Source organism: Papio anubis, chromosome 4 (assembly GCF_008728515.1).
Source record: "Papio anubis isolate 15944 chromosome 4, Panubis1.0, whole genome shotgun sequence".
NCBI lineage: Eukaryota > Metazoa > Chordata > Mammalia > Primates > Cercopithecidae > Papio > Papio anubis.
The window spans coordinates 56,128,288-56,146,684 of record NC_044979.1 but is presented as its reverse complement, the minus strand read 5'-3'; the positions used below and the strand labels follow the sequence as shown (position 1 = coordinate 56,146,684).

Below are 18,397 nucleotides of genomic sequence, written 5' to 3'. Positions count from 1 at the left end.
TGTAAAGTCACACATAGACTGAAAGTGAAGGGATAGAAAAAGATATTTCAAGCACATGAAAACCAAAAGTGAGCAGGAGTAGCTATATTTATATGAGACAAGACAAACTTCAAGTCAAAAGCTCTAAAAAGAGACAGAGAAGACCATTGTATACTAATAAAGGGATCAACTCAGCAATAAAACAATTATAAATATATATGCACCCAACACCAGAGCACTCAGATATATAAAGCAAATATTAGAGCTAAAGGGAGTGATAGACCCCAGTGCAAAAATAGTTGCAGATTTCAACACCTCATTCTCAGCACTAAACAATCTATATAGAAAATCAACAAAGAAAAATTGGATTTAAACCATACCATGCACCAAATGGACCTAACAGACATTTACAGAACATTTCACCCAACAGGTGAAATGCAGGAGACATGTTCTTTTCATCAGCACACGAAACATTCTTCAGGACTGACCATAGGTTAGAAATAAAACAAGTCTCAAAAAAAAATTTTTTTTTTCAGATGGAGTCTCACTCTGTTGCCCAGGCTGGAGTGCAATGGTGCAATCTTGGCTCACTGCAACCTCTGCCACCTGGGTTCAAGCCATTCTCCTGCCTCAGCCTCCCAAGTAGCTGAAACTACAGGCATGTGCCACCATGGCCAGCAAATTTTTATATTTTTAGTAGAGACAGGGTTTCACCATGTTGGCCAGGCTGGTCTCAAACTCTTGACCTCAAGTGATCCGCCCGCCTCGGCCTCCCAAAGTGCTGGGATTACAGGCATGAGTCGCTGCGCTCGGCCTCCAAATTTATTTTTTAAATCAAAATCTATCAAATATCTGACCATAATGGAATAAAATTAGAAATAAATAATGAGAACATTTGAAACTATACAAATACATGGAAATTAAACAACATGCTCCTGAATGACCAAAATGAATAAGAAATTAAGGAAGAAATTTAAAAATTCCTTGGAACAAATGAAAATGGAAACACAACATGCCAAAACGTATGGGACACAGGAAAAGCAGTAGTGAGAGACAAGTTTATAGCAACAAATGCTTACATGAAAAAACTAGATTTCAGATAACCTAATGATATACCTGAAGCAATTAGAAAATCAAGAACAAATCAAAGTCAAAATTGTAGGAGACACAAATAATAAAGATTACAGCAGAAATAAATGAAATTGAGAGTAAAAAAAATACAAAAGATCAACAAAACAAAAAGTGGGTTTTCTGAAAAAAAATAAACACATTCAACAAACCATTAACTAGACTAAGGAAAAAAGAGAGAAGACCCAAATAAATGAAATCAAGAGCAAAAAAAGGGGATGTCCCAACAGATACAAAAAATAATTCCAGGGTACTCTGAATTACTATATGTCAAGTTAGAAAACCTAGAGGAAGTGAATAAACTCCTTGACATATACAATCTGCCAAGGTTGAATAGGGAAGAACTAGAAAACCTGAACAGATCAATACAAAGCAATTAGATTAAATCAGTAATAAAACGTCTTCCACACCTGTAATCCCAGCACCTTGGGAGGCCAAGGCAGGTGGATCATTCAGGGCCAGGAGTTTGAGAACAGCCTGGCAAAACCCCGTCTCTACTAAAAATTCCAAAAATTAGCCAGGCATGGTAGTGCATGCTTATAATCCCAGCTACTTGGGAGGCTGAGGCAGGAGAATCACTTGAACCTGGGAGGCAGAGGTTACAGTGAGCCAAGATTTGGCCACTGCACTACAGTCTAGGTGACAGAGCAAGACTCTGTCTCAAAACGATAAAATAAAATAAAATATATAAAATAAAATGTAAAATAAAATAAAGTAGTCTTCCAACAAAGAAAAATCCAGATGGTATCATTGCTGAATTCTACTGAACCTTTAAAGAAGATTTTTTTCTTACATGGGTAAATCATGTAATGCTGAAGTTTGAGGTACAAATGATCCTGTCATCCAGGTAGTGGGCATAGTACCCAACAGGTAGTTTTTCAACTCTCCCCACCTCCCTCCCTCTTCTCCCTAATAGTCTGTTGCTTCCACCTTTATATCCATGTGTACTCATTGTTTAGCTGCCACTTTTAAGTGAGAACATGTAGTATTTGGTTTTCTGCTCCTGTGTCAATTTGCTTAGGTCAGTGGCCTCCAATTGTATCCATGTTGCTGCAAAGAATGTGATTTTATTCCTTTTTTATGGCTGTATTCTATGGTGTATATGTATCACATTTTCTTTATCCAGTCCAGTGTTAATGGGCATCTAGGTTGATTCCATGTCTTTGCTATTGTGAATAGTGCTTTGATGAATGTACAAGTGCACATGTGCTTTTAGTAGAACAATTTATTTTCCTTGGGTATATACCCAGTAATGGGATTGCTGGGTTAAATGGTAGTTCTGTTTTTAGTTCTTTCCGCAGTGGCTGAACTAATTTGACATTCCCACCAGCAGTGTTAAGCATTCCCTTTTTCCTGCAACCTTACCAACATCTTTTTTGTGTGTGTGACTTTTTAATAATAGCCATTCTGGCTTGGTGTGGTGGCTCATACTTATAATCCTAGCACGTTTTGGAGGCTGAGGCAGGAGGATTGTGTGAGGCCAGGAGTTTGAGAGCAGCCTAGGTCATATAGTGAGACTCCATCTCTACAACAAATAAAAATATTAGCTGGGTGTGGTGGTGTGCACCTGTAGTCCCAGCTACTCAGGAGGCTGAGGTGGGAGGATCACTTGAGCCCTGGAGGTGGAGGCTGTAGTGAGCCAGGATCATGTCACTGCACTCCAGCCTGGGTGATAGAGTGAGACTCTGTCTCCCAAAATAAATAAAATAAAATAAAACAAAACAACAATACTACCCAAAGCAATCAACAGATAGATTGCAGTCACTATCAAAAAACTAATGGCATTCTTCAGAGAAATTAGAAAAACAATCCTAAAATTTGTATATAACCACAAAAGACCCCAAATCGCCAAAGCAATCCTGAACAAAATGAACAAAGCTGGAGGTATCACACTACCACATTTCAAATATACTACAAAGCTCTAGTAACCAAAACAGCATGACACTGGGATAAAAACAGATACATAGACCAATGGAACAAAATAGAGAATCAAGAAATTCATCCACATATCTATAGACAACTGATTTTTGACAAAGGTGCCAAGAATACTCATTGGGAAAAGGACAGTCTCTACAATAAATGGTACTGGGGAAACTGGAGGTCCTTATACAGAAGAATGAAACTAGTCCCCTACCTCTGACCCTATTTAAAAATCAACTCAAAATTATCAAAGACCTAAATATAGGACCCAAAACCATAAAACTACTGGAAGAAAGAATAGGAGAAATGCTTCAGGACATTGGCCTGGGAAAATATTTTATGAATAAGACCTCAAAACACAGGCAACAAAAGCAAAAATAAACAAATGAGATTACATCAAACTTTAACCTTCTGCACAGCAAAGGAAACAACAGAGTGAAGACAACCTACAGAATCAGAGAAAATAGTTGCACACTAATCATCCAACAGGGGATTCATATCCAGAATAAATAAGGGACTCAAATATCTTAACACCAAAAAACACTACAAAAACAACAATCTGATTTAAAAATGGGTAAATGACCTGAACAGACATTTCTCAAAAGACATACAGATGGCCAACAGGTATATGAAGAAATGCTCAACATCACTAATCATCAGAGAAATCAGGGAAATAGAAATAAAAAAAAAAAAACATGAGGTATCATCTCACCCCAACTATGATAGCTATTACCAAAAAGTTAAAAAATAACAAATGCTGGTAAAGATACAGAGAAAAGGAGCTCTTATATACACTGTTGGTAAGAATGTAAACTAGAGAAGTCACTATGAAGAATGATATGGAAGTTCCTCAAAAAACTACAAATAGAACTAACATATGATCCAGCAATCTCCCTACTGGAAATTTATCCAAAGGAAAGAAAATCAGAATACTGAAGAGACATCTGCACCCCCATATTTACTGCAGTGCTATTCACAATAGGCAAGATATGAAATCAACCTAGGTGTCCAACAACAGATAAACACATAAAAGAAAATGGGAGTTACACACACACACATCATATATACATAATGGAATACTATTCAGCCACAAAAAAGAACAAAATCCTGTAATTTGTGGCATCGTGAAAGTAACTGGAGGATATTATGTTCATTGAAATAAGCCAGGTACAGAAAGTTAAACACCACATGTTCTCACTCATTTGTGTAAGCCAAAAACTGTTCTCACTCATGTGGAAGCTAAAAGTAGGACAGCGGATACAAGAGGCTGGGAAGGTTAGGGGAAAGGATGAGGAAAGGAAGGAATAGGGGTAGATTTGTTAATAGACACAAAATTACAGTGAAATAGGTGGAATAAGTCCTATGTTCTATACCACTGTAGGATGACTATAGGTAACAATAATATATAGTTTCAAACAGCTAGGAGGATACTGAATATTCCCAACACAAAGAAATGATAAAGTTTGAATGTATACGCTAATTACCCTGATCTGATCCCTATACATTATATGTACTGAAACTTCACTATGTACCCCGTGAATAGGTACAATTATTATTAGTCAAAAAAGTAAAATGAAAAAAATGCAAACAGCCATGACAAGTTTCACTACTTTACATAATTTAGATTTACCAAGATTAAGTGCTACTTCTTATTCGACAAAGTGAGTTATGCCTTTGCAATACTAGAGATATTTTCCTTTTCAAATAGCCATTGTTTCTTTTTAAAGTGTGTAGATTGAACAGTATTTGTTTTTTCTTTAATAAACAAAGACTACTCTGCCAATTTCTGTACTTCATTGAAAACAGATTTATTTTTAGTGCATTTTTATAGCACCTTGCCAACTACAAATTTCTGGAATGTACTCAACACAAAGAGTGAAAAAGAAAATATAAGCAATTCAAATATATACTTTGACATATAAATGTAGGACAGTTCTGTGTCCTACTCAATGTCATGAAAGGTATAGTAGTTGGTAGGTAAAAAGAAACCATGTTGTACTCTGTTGTTGACTAATTGTGGTTACCTTACTTATCAATAAAATTGGAAGTATTATGCTCACATTTTTCACCTGTGGGTACAAGGAAGCCTGGTGGAAGTCCTCTCCTTGAGAGGCCTGGATTTGTTCACCTACTCAGATTTCAATTGGCTTTATAATAGGTTTCCTTATGTGCCTCATATTGGCTCCAGGTTCACTGGGTTTAAAAGGAGCCAAAGCACCATAAGGTTTTGGCAAAGGAAGAGTGGCCTCTGCTTCTGGGATGTAGGCATTTGGACGCTGCTCTGCAGTCGTGTAAACACCACTGGGCATCTGGCGATTATCTGCTTCCAAGAACTCCTGCAAAGAATGATTTTTCCTTTTCAGTTCTCTGAAAACTCTGAAGTCACTTTATCCTTAGGTCCCAAAAGACGCAGCTGGCCTGGACAGTCTTTGACTGTGCTAGCTGATACTCCCCAAAGGGATGGGAGGAGTAGGAGGGTGGAATCACACCACACACACACACACACACACACACACCCCTCATTGGAATGGGCTGTATTGCTTCAGCATCACATTATTCCTGGAGTTTAGGGTTTTTCAAAGACTGCTTCGTGGGTCCTAACTATGTTTCCACCTCAATATCTGTCATCAAGCACTAATTATTTCCCTGTTTTTGACAAAGGCAGAGCAACATATTTCCTTTGATAAGTCACTGGTGAGCAAATATTACAATGGAAGAGATAGAGGAGTAAAGTGCAACCAGAGGAGGAAAACGGTCACCAGCTTGCTCTGAGCCGCAACGTTTTCGAGATTTTGCCTGTGCCTCTGGAAAACAGAGTAATCACTTACTGCACTAAAAAGCCCTCTGATAAATGACAGTGGGACACCACGGGTAAAATCTGAATGCCCTAAAAGGAACAGTCCCAGGTGGTGCGGAAATTATAAATCATGTAATTTATACCTGTGCTCAGGTATTCCTAGTGTATTTTGAATGCAGTTTTGTCTTGGGTTCAGGAGCAAATAGGGACCCTTTTGGTGACATCCACTGGACAGTTTGAGTGAGTTGTACATCTGGAGGATGTAGACTCCTTGGAAAGAGATGCCTAATTCCAGTCTAAGAATACTGACAGGTCACGGGGGCAGGCAGAAGATCTGGTATCTAACTTGCAGGGGGAGTCAGTGATAGACCTAGCCTTAGGCCAGAGGACTAAGGTGGGAAAATAAAGGGGGGCCGCTGAGGCCTATGATGTACATCAAGCATCTGCAGAAGACATGGCAACTATAATGTGGGTGGAGGCCTCACTGTATGCTGTGGAGGCCACAGCAGATGAACATGGAACAGTCAGGTGTGGTCTGAGCAGAGGTGCCAAGACAGAGATTGGAGACTTAGAGACAAGACCGATGCCAGCCTGGTCGTCACTATGCTGGTGGAAGGCCATGATGTTCAGCCTCGGCAGCCCAGGATATAAGGCTGTGGGGTGGGCCCTGTGCTTGCTAAGTGTTCTTCAGTGAGTATTGTGGCACTCTGGATTACTGCACTTTGACTTATCTATAGAATATCTTTAAACACACTTCTAATGACTGTTGGGACTGTGTGTGGTAGAGTGGGGAAATTTTTCTTATACTGTGGGATGAATGACCCCCTGAAAGCAGCCCCTACTGGCACCCTTTAGAAAAGCAATACAGGAGCCAAAGCCTACCTGAGACTTTTCAGCGAGGGCCAAGGCATGCATTTCTTCATCTCGAAGGACCTTCAACCATTCTTTCTCAATTTCCTTATTGAGTGGCAGACCTTTTTCTATCCTGGAATTGCAAGTGAAGATGAAGTCTTCTTTCTCCCTGACTTCCTTTTGGAGTTCAATGGTTAGGGCTTGTTTCATGGACAGCTCAGCAACAACAGCCATCATTTTCTCAGTAGCATTTTTTATCCTTCTTTGATAGCCATTCATCTAGAATTAAAGAGCCGAAGGCTTAGTCTATGTATGCGGTCCACGAAGACTTAAAATGGCAGGCTGCTGGCCGTCTATAATGGTGGGGTGCATTTTTGCCTGAAGGAAGGAGGGTCTAACTTGGAATTCACAGAAATTAAGAACTGGAAGAGACTGCAGAGATTGAGCCGAACGCCCTGGTTGTGTAAGGACAAGGAGAGAACAAGAAAAGGATTCGTTTATCTAGTTACTAGATTTCAAGGTGGATAACATTAAGGAGAATAGGTTAGTGCCCATTTTTAAGCATTTTTAAGAGGTGAGAAGGAGAGGTGAAAGGATGTTTTTTTTTTTTTGTTTGTTTGTTTTTGAGACGGAGTCTCGCTCTGTCGCCCGGGCTGGAGTGCGGTGGCGTGATCTTGGCTCACTGCAAGTTCTGCCTCCCGGGTTCACGCCATTCTCCTGCCTCAGCCTCCCGAGTAGCTGGGACTACAAGCGCCCAACACTACACCTGGCTTTTTTTTTTGTATTTTTAGTAGAGATGGTGTTTCACCATGTTAGCCAGGATGGTCTCGATCTCCTGACCTTGTGATCCATCTGCCTTGGCCTCCCAAAGTGCTGGGATTACATGCGGGAGCCACTGCGCCCAGCCAGGGATGTTCTTTTTTTTTTTAAAATTAAAATAAAGACAAGGTCTTGTTCTGTTGCTCACACTGGAGTATAGTAGTGTGATCACAGCTTACTGCATCCTGGAACTCCTGGACTCAACCGATTCTCCTGCCTCAGCCTCCTAAGTAGATAGGACTATAGCCATGCACCACCACACTTGGCTAATTTATTATTTTTGTAGCGATGGGGACTTGCTGTGCTGACAAGGCTGGTTTTTAACTCCTGGGCTCAAGCAGTCTTCCTGCCTTGGCCTCCCAAAGTGCTGGGATTGCACGCATGACCCACTGTGCCCAGCCAAGAGTGTTCTTGATGCCTAAATTCTAGCTTAATTTGACGTTATTAGTTTGTCACTTATCCAGGGGAAAAAATCTGGTAGAACTAACGTTCCTCTTTGCTTATGTAAGATGATCAGCAGAAGTTCTGCATCTGAAATGACTTTTTAAATGAAAACCGTCACACTGACATGTTGGCGTTATTGATAATTCCTGGTGTGCATCATTACTAGGTCAGAAACATGCATGAGCCGAGCTGGGGAAAACTTAGTCAATAACTTAGAATGAGAGCTGTTCCTGGAGTGTTTTGTCTGTTTGTTTTGAGACAGGGTCTCACTCTGTCACTCAGGCTGGAGCACAGTGGTGTGGTATCAGCTCACTGCAACCTCTGTCCCTGAGGCTCAAGCGATCCTCCCACTTCAGCCTCCCAAGTAGCTGGGACCACAGGTGTGCACCATCATGCCTGGCTATTTGTTTTTGTATTTTTCATAGAGATGGGGTCTCACTATGTTTCCTAGGCAGGTCTTGAACTCCTGAGCTCATGTGATCTACCTGCCTTGGCCTCCCAAAGTGCTGGGATTACAGGCGTGAGCCACTGCGACCAGACCTTTTTTTTTTTTTTTTAAACCCATTAATATCAGCTATTTAGCATTAATACAGTTAAAAGATAGCACTAATTGAAAAAAAAAATCTCAAAAGGCAGGAAAGAAGTCAAACTGGAATTAGGGGTTCCTGTAATCTCTCTGTCTTATAAATGGTAGAATCCTTTAGTGTGATAGCCATAGGGGGCAGTTCAGTGGTGATACCTTCTACCTGGCAACACTCACCAGTTCTGCCTACCTTGCCTTATTTTTTCTTCACACCATGTCTCACTGCTGATATGATACATGTTTTTCTCTATTTGATTACAGTCTGTTATCCTGTAAGAATGTACTCTTCATGAGGACAAGGACTATTTGTTTTACTCATCATCATAGTCCCAGTGCTCAGGACAGTGCTTGGAATATAAGAGGCACCCCTGCCCCCAAATTAAAGTTGAATATTTTCTGAATGAAGGAATGAATGAACTCTTAGTCTGTTTCATTCTTTGTTCTTGGACCAGGATAAATTGGGACATGCAAATGAGCTTCCAAATACTACACCTAATGTTGAATACCTTCCTCTCCTAAAGAGCATATCCAGTCACATCTGTACCTCTGCTTAGAGGAATGTTACGGCTAGTGATTTACCTGCCTCTGAAAATGTAATAACTGATTATTATATACAAATTTTGCCTCCTTAATGGTAGGTAATATAAATTTTTATGACTTCTATACTGAACTAATTTTTAGGAAGCATGTATCGAATAAAAATGACTACCACTAAAAACTTCAATGAGTCGTAAGTTTTGCCATTTTTATTTGACTTTGACACTTCGGCTTTGACAACTTCCACTAACAGACTGATCAGTCCAGCAGCACTGGTGCAATTCACAACTTTAAGTCATAAAATAAATGCTAAGACTTAGATAAGCTAATGCACTTTGAGTGAATTATCATGTCTGATGTGTCTTTAAATGTTGCTGCCTTTCCTTTTTTAAATGAATTTCCTTTTCTTTGGGGGGAGTCATTTTCCACTCAACCACTGCACACTTGAGTGTGTATGTCCGTCTGTGTAACTAGCCAACTTCCCTTCTTTTCCATAAATTAGAAAACAAAGCTTCGTATTATTCTGGGTTGCTCCAAGTCTTAACTGAGATTTCCCACTTTCTGCTCCCACTTCTGTTGGGAAATTTGCAAGAGGAGCCATAAGCTATCTAGGAGGAGTGAGGACTTGATGAGATGTGCAATCTTGTTGAATGTGGCTAGGCCACTTATGTGTTCGACTGTGTAATACTTGCAACAACTTCGGCTATCACACCCATTACACAGATGAGAAAACTGAGTTTTAGGATCATTTGTCCATCTTTCTCAAGGCCATTTGCTAGTTTTGATAAATCATAGATCTGGAATCTGAATGTCTTTCTACTTTCCAGTTCTGCCTACTATGAGATTATCATTTCAAATGGAGGGGGCAGTGAAATCTGGGGAGGAGGAAGAAGCCAATGGAGAGCATGGAAGGTAGGGAAAGGAAAGGGGAGAATGATTGTTAGACTAGGACTCAGCTGTGCTGGAGCTTTCCTGGCTATGGAAAGTGGCCGCTATGTACATTTCTCTAGCATTACTGTTGCCTTCCAGGCAACTCTGCCATCAGCTTTGATAAGTCAGGCCTCAGTGAAAATGACTTCCCCCAAGGAAAGGGAAATCCATTTTGCAAAAGGCAGGCAGGCAACATTTATTTAAAGGAGTATCAGACATGCTAATTCAGGCAAAGTGCCTGAACTTAACTAAGCCTTAGCATCAGTCCAGTGGCAGACGTGTGACTCACAACTTCACCTTAGTTTATGAGGCAAAGTTGTGATTTGCATACCTGCCACTGGCCTGATCAGTCTATTCATGGAAGTCGTCAGAGCAGAAGCATAAGAGTCAAATAAAAATGGCAAAGATAGTCTAAGATTTACCATCATTTCTTGTTTAGTGTGCCACATGTGCTTCTGAAACAGAACTGGTTATTCATCTTGTAAGTGTTTTTCTAGAGCCTGGTAGATGCTAGGCATTGGGGAAATTAAGAACAAGGAACAATTGCTGCCCTCAGGAGCCCACAGTCTCTGGTGTGGGTATTACCATTATCTGTTTTCATCTGTCTCTCCCTACTAGACCCTGTGAGCTTCCTATGGTGTAAACAATGTGTCCTTCCCTCTTTGTTTCTGACCTCATGCCTAGCATGAGTGTAGCACACAGCAGGTGTTCAGTAATTACTGTTGACTGGCTGAACTCTGTACTGGCGGGATGCTCCAGAGGACCCCAGAGGCCAGGTGAGTGGCCAAGCCTCTGATGGCTCTATAGTACGTGTGAAAGGCCTTGCATGAATGGTCTTGTGTAGGGGTAGACTGAGGAAGGAGGGAGTCCCGCGTGTGCACAGACATGACGCAGAAATGGAACAGGCACTGGGTGTACAGGCTAATGGGGCAATTCCTCAAATGAACCTTTGTTGGAAGCAGGACTCAGAGCCACAGGAAGCCTGGCGAGACCTGTGGGAGTCTAGGGGGACTTCTAGGGGCTCTGCTGGCTGCTCCTTTCAGTGCAGCTTCTAGCAGTCCCACCCCCACCCTGAGGCTTTGGATCTGCCATCCTAGCCTCTTATGCTTATTAAATTAAGGGGTTCTGTGTTCCTGGCCTTTCCTCACCAGTGGTGCCTGGTGGGCACCTCCCCGGTGCAGTTGGTCTGGGTGTTGTGTGACTGCATTTCTCTTAACAGTCCCTTTCCATTTCTGGGTTCTGGCTGAGTTCTGGATTGGAGCAGTCCCTACTAAGATCACTGGATAAGTGAGGCGCTCCACTTAAAAGGAACTAGAAAGGATTTCACTTTGTGCATGGGATACAAAGATAATAATGGTCATAGTTGGATAGTTGCCCTGCTAAGTGAAACTTGAATACTGTCATTTAAAAGCTTAAGTTTTGCCACTGCGAAGTGAATTTGTTCAGGGAGTAAGATTGAAACATTTTGGACAATTCTGAGTCATCCTTCCGTTTTTCTAAGTTTCCCTAGTCATAAAGCCTAATCTCTCCAGTGCTTCCCTCAATAAATCTATCAGTCTGTGGAAAATAAAAGGTAATAAAGGAGCAGGGGCAGAAGGGAAAAGGCAGGGTCTCAGGCCTACCTTCTTGGCTAAGAGCAGCGTGTCCTGCTTGCAGTCCTGAGTTTTGCTGCAGAGCCTGTCTGTGAGCCGGGAGACCTGTTCATAGATGAAATCCTTCTCCAGCAGCTTCTCCTCCTTCTTGGCCAGTTGTAGTTCCAGCTATGTTTGAAAATAGTTTCAAGAGGAAAAAAAAATGTCATCCAAGACAAAATCCTATTTCCTAATTAGAGCACTATTTCCCCCTACCCCCTACAAAATACCTCTGGAAAGTGTTTAGAGCTGGGTTAAGTCAAGACTTCCCCTGCCCCAGCCCCTGTAGATACCTCTGAGGAGTAGGGCCCCCTCAGCTCTATCTAGCATCCACATCACCATTCTTCTGATGTGTTCCCATCAGGAAGACAAATTAATCCATTTAAGATGCCAGAATTACTCCTTTGGGCCATGAGAGAAAGGTGCCTTCGGAATCTCAAAACCACTGGATTGGAACTTCTTTTGTCAAGTGTCTAAATCAAGCTTAGAATGTATGACTAGATTACAACGAAAGGACTATATTAGTGACTCGAATAACGAAGGATAGGTCTGTCAGCATAACATGAAACAGTACTGTAGGTATCTGTGAACTACATCAACAAGGGGCTACCAGATGCAATTTTAAGCAAGAATGTTTACCTTGTCTAATTTTTTGATCATTTCCTTTTCAGTCAGATCTTTCCCTGGAAGGAAGCGAGCTCTGTTCTCACCGTCAGGCTTTATGAACTGTTTCTCCAGGTCTTTAATTCTGTCTGTACACTGTGAAAACTATTAAGAAAAAAACATTAACTTTAAAATGAATTCTCTAGCTCAGTAAATTTGAAAATCACATTGCCTAGGGTCTTCAGAGTTTTTCAGTAGGACCAACCCAGACAAGGGTAGAAGAGAACTCTGTTTTCTTAACACCCCATCAGATGGGCCCTGCTTAAGTGACGTTTCTGCTCATTTATGGTACTGCAATGATGATGTCTATAACTGACCATACAAGGTGAGGCAGTGCCTTCTGGATCATAGAAAAAGCTGATTTCATAAGCAACCCTTGATTGCTTCCCATTTGGGTCATGTTCATGGGATGCTGCGTGGTTGCAGGGCTCCAAGTATACAGCCTGATATGGTTGGATGTGCCCCTCCAAATCCCATGTTGAATGAAATGTGATCCCCAGTGTTGGAGGTGGGGCCTGGTGGGAGGTGTCTGGATCATGGGGGCAGGGTGGAGCCTTCATGAACGGCTTGGTGCTGTCCTTACGAAAATGAGTGAGTTCTCACTCTATGAGTTCAAGTGACATCTGGTTGTTTAAAAACAGCCTGGCTCGGCTGGGCGCGGTGGCTCAAGCCTATAATCCCAGCACTGTGGGAGGCTGAGGCAGGCAGATTGTGAGGTCAGGAGATCGAGACCATCCTGGCTAACATGGTGAAACCCTGTCTCTACTAAAAACACAAAAAATTAGCCAGGTGTGGTGGCGGGTGCCTGTAGTCCCAGCTACTCAGGAGGCTGAGGCAGGAGAATGCCATGAACCCGGGAGGCGGAGCTTGCAGTGAGCCGAGATTGCACCACTGCACTCCAGCCTGGGTGACTGGGCGAGACTCCGTCTCAAAAAAAAAAAAAAAAAAAAGGCCTGGCTCCTCGGCTTCTTTCTTTTGCTTCCTCTCGCTACACAACGTGCCTGCTCCCCCTTCACTTTCCACCATGATTGGAAGCTTCCTGAGGCCCTCACCAGATGCAGATGCTGGCACCATGCTTCCTACACAGCCTGCAGAATCATGAGCCAAAATAAACCTCTTTTTGTTATGTTGCCCAGCCTCAGGTATTTCTTTACAGCAATGCAAATGAACTAATACACAACCTTCACCTCTTCATTGCAGGTTGTTACAGAGACCAGGGTAACTAGCATAAAACACGCTGGACTTCATTTCAAAACACTTGGCTGGCAACGGGTTTAATGGCTTCCCAAAGAAGGAGAAAAACATTCTTAATCATTGAACCTACCTAATGTATGCTCTGTGAGGAACAGCTTGGGCTATTTGTATTTTTTCTGCTAAATCCCTAATACAGTGTCATATGTATTAACTCTATTTGTTGAATCAGTGAGATTTTGGAGGTGAATGAAGAAACATGGCTACTCCTAAATAGGAAGGGTAGCCACACTTAGTTTTTGCTTTATAGGGAGAGAGATGTAGAGCATGGTGACAACCAAGAAGCATTATTTTTCAGTTTTCCTACTGAATACCTGTGTAATCTCAGGTAAATCATTTGTCTTCTCTAAACTTTAGTTTCCTCACTTGTCAAATAGGAAGAAAAAGCTCAGTCCCACAGGGTTGATCCATCAAATGAGATAATGTATTTATGGTATTTTACAACATGTCTAAGACTGATACAGGTAGGCCGGGCGCGGAGGTTCACGCCTGTAATCCCAGCACTTTGGGAGGCCGAGGTGGGCGGATCACAAGGTCAGGAGATTGAGACCATCCTGGCGAACACAGTGAAACCCTGTTTCTACTAAAAATACAAAAAATTAGCCGGGCGTGGTGGCGGGTGCCTGTAGTCCCAGCTACTTGAGAGGCTGAGGCAGGAGAATGGTGTGAACCCAGGAGGTGGAGGTTGCAGTGAGCCGAGATCGCACCACTGCACTCCAGCCTGGGCAACAGAGCCAGACTTTGTCTCAAAAAAAAGACAGATACAGGTAGCATTTTAAAAATTTATGCTCCTCCTCCCTACAGAAAGAATTATAAATGGTGACAAATAATTTAACATTGTTCTTTTTCCGGTATCTACATTCCTTAAATGTCCTTAATACAGAATTGAAGTATACATACATATGTAATCAAGCATTTGTTGTATTTACTATTAACAATACTTAATGTTCCCTTTTCTTAATTAGGAAACTAAATAAGAAACAAAAATACAGTGCTTGCTTATAAAGGGGTGTCTCGATTTTAGTTTTTCTTTGGCATTTGAGGAAAAACTGTTCATGCTGTTTATGTAAAATAGTGTCTTCGTGTCCCAAAGTAATTCATGTGACTTCCAAGGTGCCTAAAATTAAGCTATCATTACAGAACCAGGAGAACAGACTCATGATAATCCTTGGATTAGACTGTTGGACAATTAAAAACTGTTCTGGACAACTGAAAAAAATGCAAACCTTAAGAGAATTCTGAAAATGATGCAAAAAAGGGGGAAGACTTTAAAAAAAAAAAAAAAAAAAGACACTGTGGCTGTAAAAAAACAACAGGATATGACTGGGATCTGGCACTGCAGAACAGGGCACAGAAACGGCTTGCCTGAAGTTAGAAATTTCACAGCACATCCTTCAAGGATACACATGATTGGTGCTGAGCAGATAATCCGAATTCACTCCGGTAGAGCAGATAACTGATAACACATAGTCTGCATGTCTCAGGTGATGTGCAATCAAAATGATCAAAGTTCACCATCAGGTAGGGAGTGTAGTGTTATGAAATGTATAATATTTCCTTCTTGGGTAAAAGTGAATTTACATTTCACACTAGATAATTGGTTTTATATAACAAAATGACATTTTTTTTTTCTAAGAACAATTTTATCCACTGAATGGAAGTATTGATTTGCAGTGAACACAAAGAATATGCTTATACAATAGAGAGGAAATTATTCTGTTGCAGATTTTACTGAATTTAAAGTTCTTTTATGTTGCTCTGCATCTTGATAGTGTAGGATGGGAAAAGATAGACCTGAAGCTTCATTTTGGGGAAAAGCCGGAGAGAGCCAAATTCTTCTGTAAAATGAAGTGGGGGCAAGTATGGAGTTCCTGGGGGCCGTCTGGGATGATGAGGCTGTGGAGGGAGAGGGGAGGTGAAAGACAAGCCAGTGAAATTGAGCTAGGCAAGGGTGCAGTACAAAGTGTTAGCACTCAGGGAAGTGTCTCCAGTGATAGAGTGCCCCCAAGAAGAGCATGGATGTCTGATATCTAATTGAAGGGCTTTGCATTTCTGTAATGTAACCCCACATACCATTGCCCCACATCTTTAATAAAGTCTGTCCACAGAGGTCTCGCATGAATGGTCTTGTGTAGGTATAGCCTGAGGAAGGGGTCAGTCCTGTGCCTTTGCGGACATGGCACAGAAGTGGCACCGGCACTATGTATGCAGGCTGATGGGCGATCCCTCAAATGAACCTTTGTTGGAAGCAGAAGTCAGAGCTCCAGGAAGCCTGGGGAGGCCTGTGGGAGTTTAGGGGGACTTTCTGGCCAATTGATCTGAATCTGGCTACACTTACTGAAGAAATGAATGGAAGAACTCATGGCTCAATTAAAAAAAAAAAAACACTTGAAATCAGAACATTGGCATATTTGTGCAAACTGAAAGAGGCTATTATTTATACATCATATGCACATTCAAATGGCATAAAATATGAAAGCAGACCTATCATATAGTCCCATGAAATCCTATGAATCCCCTTGACATGATTAAAAAAAAAAGAGGGGGGCCCAAAACTGTCCAGGGCATGAGCTAATGAAAACATTTACTTGTACGCCTAGAAAACAAATGAAAGGATTTCTCCCAGATTTCTGATAATTTTAACAGTAATTGTATCCTGGGGGTACAATTTCATTTTCTTCTTTATAATTTTTATACTTTTACGAAATTTCATTCACCACATATCTTAACTTTATTATCAGGAAAAAAAATCCAAATGCAAACCTGACATTTTAGAAAAAATGTTATAGGTTAGAATTTGTTCCTGCTACATTGAGTTAATGGGAACAAGTTTAGGCTACACAGTTTTCAGTTTAATTTTAAAAAGTTTCTATGAAGAATAAACCCCTAGTAACACATGTGAAGAAAGTAGCTTTATATTCATATTTTATTTTGTTTTTTCATGTTTTAGTTTTTTGGATTTATCCACTTTAAAAAAGGCCATGTCAGAGGCCAAGTTACTAAGCTATCATAGAACTACAGTGGTTAATAAAGAGTCAAGTTATATGTGACTGCCAACTACTAATAAGCAACAATCTCCAGACAATCTCTTGCTCTGGGGGCCAGAGTATCAAAAGAGTGCTGGCTCATCCTCAAGATCTATCCAACAAGCAGCAATGACATGAGTATGCTGAGGGTAGTGAGAGTCTAGATCAGTGAAGTTTGAGCTATGAGGAAACTGAGCTAGAGATAAGTCCTGGGAGACTTTAAATTCTAAGAAAGGCAGAAAATGTCTCATGAGAAAAAAAAAGACAATGTGTAGTCTGGATGCCTGAAGCACAGATTCCACCCTAGAGCAGCATTCATGTGCATTTTTAAACAAGATGGATTCTTACAGGTCCTAGAAATAGTATGGCTTGGTTTACATGCAAGAACTCATCTACAAACTAATAAAGGTGGAAAAAAATAAATGGTCTGAGGAAGTGTCCTGTGATCACTCACCCACCTGAATTTGGAGCACAGCTAGGTCGGCATCCAGGGACCTCTTGGCTGGCAGTAATTTCTGGGTAACACAAATTTGTCTTTGCTTCTCAGCAATCTTCAGTTTCAGGAATCGGATCTTTTCTTCCAGTAGATGTATTTCAATTTCTCCATTTAGTTTCATCTTCTCTTGGATATTTATTTTTTCATAAAAAATGCATACTTCTTCTTCCCGCTCTATCAGCTGAACGCCACTGTGGTCAAATTCAGAGGTAGAGGTTAAGTGGGCATTGAGACCACCGTTTTACTAGTCATTGTGATTCCCTCTGGCTTTGGATGCAAGATATACATCAACACAGCATATACTTCCAGAGGATGACAGATAGTCACCAATGGCTTTCTAGTTAAATTACATCCACACTTTGGATTTCTCTAGGGATAGGAGGGTTACTGAGCCTCTCAAGTTTGAGGCCAACCATGTGGTTGGCTAGCCACAGTGTCTCTGAAAGTCCCAAGGTTTTCCCGGGGTGGGAAAGAATGTCATTCCCAATGCACAAACAAAGTGATCCCATAGTCTGATTTTCTGCAGATCCTTTTCTCGGGTCAAACTTGCCAACCAACGCCTGGCCAGAAGCACACAGGCAGGGGGCCAGGGAATGTAGTTCTGGTGTGAGTCTGCTCTACATTAAGTTGCTAGGCCCATTAGTTTCTTCTCAAGTTGAATATTTCTGATTGTAATTTCCCCATAAACAGACAAAAATCTATCCTTTGTAATCATGCCAGGAGAAAGACCCCTCCTTGAACGAAGAATATGGGGAGGAAACAAAGTAAGAATGTTCTAACCCTAGCAGCTTTGGTCTGCATGGCTGATCATGCCCCACTGATCTGAGTAGCACCTGGGTGTACACTGTTTGTCCAAAAGCTTTGGTTTGTGCCAGGAGCCAAATAGTATTTTTTTTCTCCCCTGGAGAAAAGCCTACCACCCCTTTGAAAATCTGCTGTTCTTCAAAGGACCCTAAAGGTCTTCCCACACACTATGCATATCTGTTATTTCAGAGTTCCTCCTTTAATTGCTTCTATCTATGACTCCCCTTCCTCAAAACATGCATGCACGTGGTTGTACTTGGCTAATCCCAGCTCTATATTTTGTCTGTTTTCCTTTCAAAGGCTCAAGATCAAGTTCTCTTGATAACCGAAGCCAGGAGCAATGTTTTACCACGTTTTTGTACTCTCAAGTTCTAGCACTCTAATGCCTTATACAGAAAAGCACACAATCAAAGTCTGATTTAAAAATTCTGATACCAGATGTCATTATCACAGGGCTCTGCAAATTTCACATTCCTATTTCTCAGAGCATAAGAAACTTGGGGGAACTGCTGAGGTAAACATTGATTAATGATATAA

At 41.2% G+C, this 18,397-nt stretch overlaps 1 protein-coding gene across 6 annotated transcripts in view; it reads right to left on the bottom strand.

Moving 5' to 3' along the window:
* Positions 1 to 4,810: 4,810 nt before the first annotated feature.
* The window catches only part of CCDC146 (coiled-coil domain containing 146), a 177,136-nt gene continuing 163,549 nt past the window's right edge, over positions 4,811 to 18,397 (bottom strand). For all 6 annotated transcript variants that reach the window (XM_003896411.5, XM_009203572.4, XM_009203573.4 and 3 more), the window contains 5 exons: positions 17,019 to 17,247; positions 12,260 to 12,388; positions 11,612 to 11,749; positions 6,707 to 6,955; positions 4,811 to 5,363 (listed from right to left, as the gene is read on the bottom strand). In XM_003896411.5, coding sequence (XP_003896460.2) covers positions 5,160 to 5,363; positions 6,707 to 6,955; positions 11,612 to 11,749; positions 12,260 to 12,388; positions 17,019 to 17,247 — 949 coding nt within the window. In that variant the 3' untranslated portion in view covers positions 4,811 to 5,159. The remainder of the gene's footprint in view (positions 5,364 to 6,706; positions 6,956 to 11,611; positions 11,750 to 12,259; positions 12,389 to 17,018; positions 17,248 to 18,397) is intronic.